This window comes from Silene latifolia, chromosome 9 (assembly GCF_048544455.1).
Source record: "Silene latifolia isolate original U9 population chromosome 9, ASM4854445v1, whole genome shotgun sequence".
Lineage (NCBI taxonomy): Eukaryota > Viridiplantae > Streptophyta > Magnoliopsida > Caryophyllales > Caryophyllaceae > Silene > Silene latifolia.
Genome location: NC_133534.1, coordinates 224,172,215 through 224,179,626, shown reverse-complemented (window position 1 = coordinate 224,179,626; position 7,412 = coordinate 224,172,215). Strand labels below are relative to the sequence as shown.

The window sequence follows — 7,412 nt, the reverse complement described above, 5'->3', positions numbered from 1 at the left end:
TTCTTTTGCCATGTCATATTTTGTCAATCTCAAACATTAACAACTTTTTGTCATAATGGAAAGACTTTAAATAAAGTTCTTTTATGAGACCCATAATTAATTTGGTATGTCTACCAAGTTTCTTGTTTTTTGGAAGAACTTGTTCATCTTTTCAAACTTAGTTTTTTTATTTAAGAATAATCGTTTTTTTGCAACGAGACCAATTTTTTTAGAGGATCTTATTTACAACCTTAATAAAAGAACATGCCATTGCAATTGTTCTAGGGGTTCTTCTCTCACACTATAAAAACACTTTTACACATATAAAAAAGGAAAAATTGACATGAACAGTCTGACCTTTTACCTCTCTTTCGAAAACAGTCCCACCTTTGATTTCTCCTAATAATCTCATCTTTATATCATATCTTCTTTAAATGAGTCATGTGACTGGTTACCTAGTAAGCCAGTTATTTTTTTTCTTCTATATTTCTTGTTTGTTTTTTTTCCCTAATTCAGTCATACTCCATCCCCCTCATGCTCCTCTAATATTTACCTGTCGTCATTTTTATTTTCTGGTTTTAACTCCCCATCACTAACACCACTATATATCCCTTTGTAGTCCCTCCACCATTACCACCGTCATTTATCCCTCTTTTCCGCTTATTCTCTCTTTCATGTAGAATATTAAAAAATAATAATAATTTTTCACAATTTTTAATTGAAGAGGATATTTACTTACAATTAAAAGAAAAGATGATTAAATTAGAGAGAAGATGACATGAAGCTAAGCATATTGGACTTTTGGTTTTACCCCCAAAATCACAGGGTAGAAACATGAAGTTCTATAGATTTCGAGACTCAATGCCCATTACACCATTGCCGAAGATGAGGAAAGAATACATGTTTATGGGTCATTTGTGGTAAAAATGCACTAATCCGAGCAAGAGTTCTAAATAATTCAGTGTTGTTGTTTATGTTGGGATAATTTTATACTTCTAATAAGATTGGATTACTACTCGGCATACCTAGTGATCTAAACTGGGTTTTCTTAAATTGAATGAACAATGAAAGTATTAATAACACAAAAACCAAAGTATTTATAATAAAACAATCCATGTTGTTGGTGATTGTGTTAATGCTACTACAAACGATGGTTATGTTGTTGGTGATAATATAATACTCCATATTAGAGAAACTAAAATGGAGGATACTTTTTTTGTCTTCCGAGCTCGATTCTAGTAGGCGTTGACCGGACGTTAGCATGGAGATTTGATGGTAATGATGGAGGTGTCAAAATGGCGGATTAATTGAGGTGGGGGATGATGAAACAGGAAAAGGGGAGTGACTAATATGCATTTGACCCGGTATTGTAGTTAAAATTTTCATATCGGTTGTTTTAGGAAGACATTGTATAAAGGTTGAACTATTTTCAGATCAATGATAGGTGGGATTATTATAGGAAAGGGAGTGAAAGATAGGATTATTCCTGTCAATTCTTCCTATAAAAAAATGATGTTATTTTCGTTTACATATGTTTTCATAAAATATATGGAGCACGAAAGCAGTTGTACCGTATACACAGGCTTGTCAGAAATCGTCCCTTAGGACAGTGCTAATTTAGGACGCAACAATTCCATACTATTTTTCCAAATAAGTTTGTTCTAACATAATTTCGCTAAGATTATCTAATTGTCATCATGTGGACTCATTTTGCGTAATTTGTTTCATATATACCTAATTTTTTCAATTTCATTGACGTTAAACACCATTTAAAAGAATAAAAGTTATCTTTTAATGTAGATCCTCATACATGTAAAACAAACAATCAAACCACCATAAAAATGTGAAAAGACAGCTATTGTGAATATGAGACGTCATCATTTATTATTTCATGATGCAAATTGTTGAGACAAGATATTTGGTCCATACTTTCGGACTTCTCTCATGAATATTTTGCCTGCTGCGTAATAATTGGCAGTTACATCTGCAGAGTTTTTAAGATAAGGGTAAAGTTGTGGTCTCTCTTCAGTAATAAACTCCTTTAATGGCCCTATTTCAGTGTTTGGGGGTGCACCGATTCCAGTGGCTATTGATATCCGACCTTTCTCTGAATTTGTCGCTACCCTGTGAACTGGGCTCTTTACTCTTCCATTTGTCATTATCTGCATCATGCAAATGTAGCTTTCAACTCGCTTTCAATTTGTCATTATCTACATCATGCTGATGATTCATATTTAGACATGTTTTAACTTCTACAAGAGTTGTTGGGTAAAAAATCATAGATTTAAATTCGACTTATTAATACTTAGTTGAACTTATATAAAGCTAGTTGTGATTACTATCATAGAAATGGTTTTGTCATCTTCAAAAATAAGTGTAAAATTTTGTTGGAAAAGTCGAACAACATTTATTTTTTGGGATTGATATATAAAGAATAATAAATTTGGAATGCATAAAAAAACCATCCAGGTAAGTAATACAAGCATAGTTTTAAAAAGAGTAAAATTTTAATCGATAAAATTTAACGCGAAAAACAAATATTTCATATTAAAAAATTTCAAATAAAAGGTGAAATAAGAACTACCTCCAACATATCAGCAACATTGACAATTAGCGCATAAGGGATAATTGGTACTTTAAACCATTGACCATCTTTCTCAAATTGGAGACCTTCAACCTCATTGTCTGGCAGCACAGTGGTAAACATGTTTGTATCTGTATGTGGACTTGACCCAAGCATTCTATCTGGGTATGGAGATGCTGGATAGTAAGTGATTCTTGAAATCATTGTTCCGTCATTTGCATACTTATTTAGCAAGTTATCTTCTGGCAACTTCAATATTTTTGAAAGTGCTTTAAATAACACCTCTTTGATTCTTTTTGTCTCCGATGCATACTCTTCAAACACTTTCCTGCTTATATGAAATATTAGAATTATATAGGATAATTTTTTGTCTGACCATAAGTGGCCTAATAAAAAATAAAAAATTAAAGAAAACTGCCTTTATGAAACAATGTAAAAAGAAAAATAAATAAACAAAACTATCGTGATAATAATAATAATGATATTATTTTTCTAAAAACTTTATAATAATGAGATTTTTTTTCTAAACACTAAATGTATGTGTAATTTTTATAAAACAGTGATGGTTAACAGCAATTATAGGATATTAAATGACCAACCAAGATATTTTTACAATTTTGTTGTCAAATAAATCACACGGGAAAAGATAATAAATGGAGACGTGAAATTCTAACATGTAACGTATTTTCTATAACGTCTTCATTTTAAATTTTTAATTACTTAACTAAGACTAGACTGACACGCTAAATTGGCCAAGTTTGAATAATCCGGCTTGGATAACCTGATACTCGAACTCAGAACCTGAGCGTGACCCGCCCAATATCACCTGAACCAAATGTTTATTGTTACACACTAACGGTCATCCCTATATAATATGATAATAATTGACCCAAATTAACCTAAACCCGAAGTGACCTGACGCTTCCTGTTCTGACCAGAATTCTAGCAATCTCAAATTTGATCTGAATTAGACTGTCAAAACCTTACCAAATCCAAAAACCTACCGTAACCTAACCCGGAATAAACCGATGTTTTTTACCTGAAATCGAACAGAAATGATCCAAACCTAAAATGATATGTAAACAGCATGTTCAAATCCGGCGGAAGATCTATATTACTCAAAATATATCAAAAACTGTTTCAAAACTCCAACTTAAGTGACTTATTCATCTATTTTCTTTTTTTTTTAACTCTCCCTCAATTTTTCTACATAATTAAAACTTTCACAGGATAAATTGGCTAAGCCACAAACAAAATAAGTTCAAAAACCGACGGAATAAGTTACTTAAATTGAAGTTTGAAAGTAATTTTTGATAAAAGTGTATTTTAAAGGAGTAATTTTAGAAAAAAAAAAAGTTATATAAGGAAGTAATTTTAAAAAAACTAAATTTTAAAAGGGAGTAATTTTTAAATTACTCAAAAAAAAATAAGATTTCGTAGTTCTCGCCAATAATTTGGTCAAAAATTATAATTCCAGCTTGTCTACACCGGAATGTTGACCAAATTTGTCGAAAATCTGCAGTTGGTAGTGTGTGACAAAGAAAGCGAAAAAAAGTGTTAGGTAGTGTATTTTGAATTGAGATAAAAGTTAAGTAGTTTTTGACAAAAAAAAAAGAAAAGAAAGAAAACTCAAATAAATATGATGTTCTCTCATTATATAAATGTTTACCTGAAATTTGGTACGCTTTCAGAGGGCCAATACTTGAAATTACGAAATTGAATAGGGTACATGGTAAGCATCAGCCTATCATTCCAATTGAATGCTTGAGTCTCAACCATTTGGTCAGTTCCCCAACCTTGCAGTTTATCATGTTTCCACCCTCCTAACATTGATACAGATCTCGCATATTTTTGTTTCTCTTCTATTGGAAGAGAAAAAAATTGTTTGCTAATGTTCAGTACTTGATCAAATTTAAAGCTTTCTATGCCGTGATTAATAAGCTGCATTGCCAAATCATAAAGAAAACATAAACATTAGTCATTGCACGAAATGTGGTTTACTATTTTTAAAATTTCCATAAATTTTGTAAAAGCAAATAGAATGTGTTATTTATGCTATAACTTTCATGATTTCTTGATTCTATAAAAGAAAATATTATTTTCCGAAGTTGTGTCTTGTTTATTTGTTTAAAGTTATGGATTTGCAATATTTGTCACAATTGTTTAAAAAATAACTAGAAGGGGATTAATAACAGTTATATATTTATCAAGTATGACGAATGTTGATTTTAGTACATTGATTAACATATTGTAACCCGCACATTTTTTTAATTGAAATTTTTGTTTCTTCTATAAGATTTATCAAATAGTGAAATGTAAGAGAATAGATATGAATGACAAAAAAAAAAGTTACCTACGTACAGAGAGAGTATAGTATGGTGTCATTGCCACATTTGATGCAATAAATATTTTGAGAATCATGCTCATACACTACTAAGCTTAGCTAATCATAATTGAACCTTCAAAGGAAAAATGAAAAATCTATACAAAGATAAAAGGAAAATAAAGCCATACAAAATATTTTTTAACCCCAAAAGCTTATTATATAATTAGAAAATCATGAATAATTGATAGGAACATCAAGAATCCATCCATAAATCATAATCATGTTAAAACAAACCTGAAAAGCTCCTAAAGAGCTAAGAGCATGATCAAACTTTTGTAATTCTTCATCCGAGTCTAGGAGTCGTTGAAGATCAATGGTGGGAAACTCTATGTATGGAAGTGAGGAACTAACGTAATCTTCAGTTGATTTGACAATGTATTTTTTTATCATGTTTTTATCTTTACTTTTGCTTATCACCTCAACTGGAAATTGTGCGATAACAAATTTGGATGCAAGGTCTGACATGTTTAGAGTAATGTTTTGTTGGTAAAAACAAGTCAAGTGGGCATTTGAGAGATGATGTTGTATGTGTTTTGTGTGAGTGTCATATTTATATTTGAGTCTTTTTCGTAAATTAATGTTTAGGGGAGCGTGTCTTGTATTAGAAAATAAGATTGAAATATAATTTTCTTTTTATAAAGATTTATTTGGATAAGATCTTTGATTCACATTGATTTATAATTAAAAAAGTTTGAAATCTAAAATTCAGAAATGACATTAAATCATTCAAATATGAAAACAAACTAGCAATGCTATGTTCCCATATAAAGAAAACACTTAAATAATATAATTTGTTTCATATTTGTATCAAGCACTTTAATAATTTGATTAGTGCATAAACATCAACCAATACCATTATCTTTTAAGGAAATTGTTTTTCTTACGTAAGATTAAATTTATAAATAATTTGAAAGACATCGTTTAAAAAATCCCCAAATACGATTAAATATATATGTACAAAATTTAAAATACAAAGTGGAAACAAAAATACATTAAGGCTGTAACACTCGCGAATTTTTAGTTTAAATAGTTTTTTGTATTATTTTATTATTTTGTTAACCTTATTTTATTAGAACCATGTTTTTAATACGCATGGGTAAAAACCACTATCAAATTTCACAAATAGAGCTTAGAATCTGATTTTACGCTAAATTTGAGTTGAACCGAGTCGATTGGGTCATGGACCAAGCTAAGTCATATTGGGCTATTGTTCTAGGTTTTATTCTCATTTCCTCACAACTCACTTCATCCCCTACCTTCTCTAATTTCATATGTTTCCCATAAAACCCTCCAATAAACCCCTCTCTTTGAAATCTTAAAACTTACATATCTCCGTCATTCCTCAACCAAATCAATCTGTAACACCCCCTTCTTACCCGGCCAAGGTAATTGGGAGATGTTACCATCTCAGTTTCCCGGGGCGGTAATCGGAGATACAATCAAGAAACTTTTATTATAAATGATAAGTTTAGGAATTACATTGTAGATACCCAGTATCTGTTGAATCTCCAATAAACACCCGATGATTATCGGACTACAACATGCTTAGGAATCGCTGCGTTTAATCGACAATTTTGTATAACTATACGTCGGAAAACTCAAAACGATTTCGAAAACAAAACATTTTCAAAACTTTTCAAAAGTACCTGAAGTGTTTTATGCACGACGACGGGGTCGCAATGACACTAATCAGAGTCAAAACTGACCCCGGACCAAAAACCGACTCAAAATTCAAATCCCGACTCTAACAACGAGTCAAACCGAGCCAAACACAAAAAAACAAATATTACAAAGCTTCCATGTTAAGTGTACCCGGTATACTTAAATGGTCAAGTACTACAATCATGACATCCAAAACCTAGGATAGAACAAATCATAATTTCAAGTGCGTGATAGTGACAAGACAGCTCGAAGACCCGCGAAATGGCTCGCGCCTCTTCGAGTAGCCCATGCGGCCACGTCGCTCAAAACCCACACAACTACTCAAGCCTCTATAAATACCCCTCAAATGCCACCATTTGAAAGTACGCGAGTGTCCGCCCTTCATTTCTCCCTTAAAATTCCAGACTCGACTTCTTAAGTCACAAACCGACACATATCTTTAACCTACCGATCGGAAATACAAGCCATACACATTGTTTGGTACCGTCATCGTGCATTAAATCACTTGACCGACCACTTCGACAAACTACAAAATCACTAAATAAAACAAACACTCTTTACATTGCTAAAACAGTTTTTAACTGAGTTTTCCGACCAAATAAGTTTTTACACTTCCGTCGATTTCTCGTCTTTCAACCTAGCATGTAAGTATGAGGGTGTAACTAATCCTCTTTTATCTGTTTTTATGACTTTTATATGCTAAAACATGGATAACATGGTCCAAAATACGGATCGAATGAGCCAAAACCAAGTTTTGACCTGGAACAGAAGCCCCTAGTGACAACTAGGTGGCTTGCGCCT

At 31.8% G+C, this 7,412-nt stretch overlaps 1 protein-coding gene across 1 annotated transcript; it reads right to left on the bottom strand.

Moving 5' to 3' along the window:
- Positions 1-1,868: 1,868 nt before the first annotated feature.
- Positions 1,869-5,414, bottom strand: LOC141602296 (protein SRG1-like). The gene is made up of 4 exons (XM_074422598.1): positions 5,184-5,414; positions 4,233-4,504; positions 2,564-2,891; positions 1,869-2,141 (listed from the first exon to the last, which is right to left on the bottom strand). Exons 1-4 carry the CDS (start codon positions 5,412-5,414, stop codon positions 1,869-1,871), a joined length of 1,104 nt encoding a protein of 367 aa, XP_074278699.1.
- Positions 5,415-7,412: the final 1,998 nt, after the last annotated feature.

Coding starts and splice junctions, on each gene's coding strand:
- LOC141602296 (XM_074422598.1), bottom strand. CDS start 5,414: ATGTCAGACCTTGCATCCAAATTTGTTATCGCACAATTTCCAGTTGAG. Junction 4,505..5,183: donor GCTCTTTAGGAGCTTTTCAG/GTTTGTTTTAAC, acceptor TTGGCAATGCAG/CTTATTAATCACGGCATAGA. Junction 2,142..2,563: donor ATGTTGCTGATATGTTGGAG/GTAGTTCTTATT, acceptor TGCATGATGCAG/ATAATGACAAATGGAAGAGT.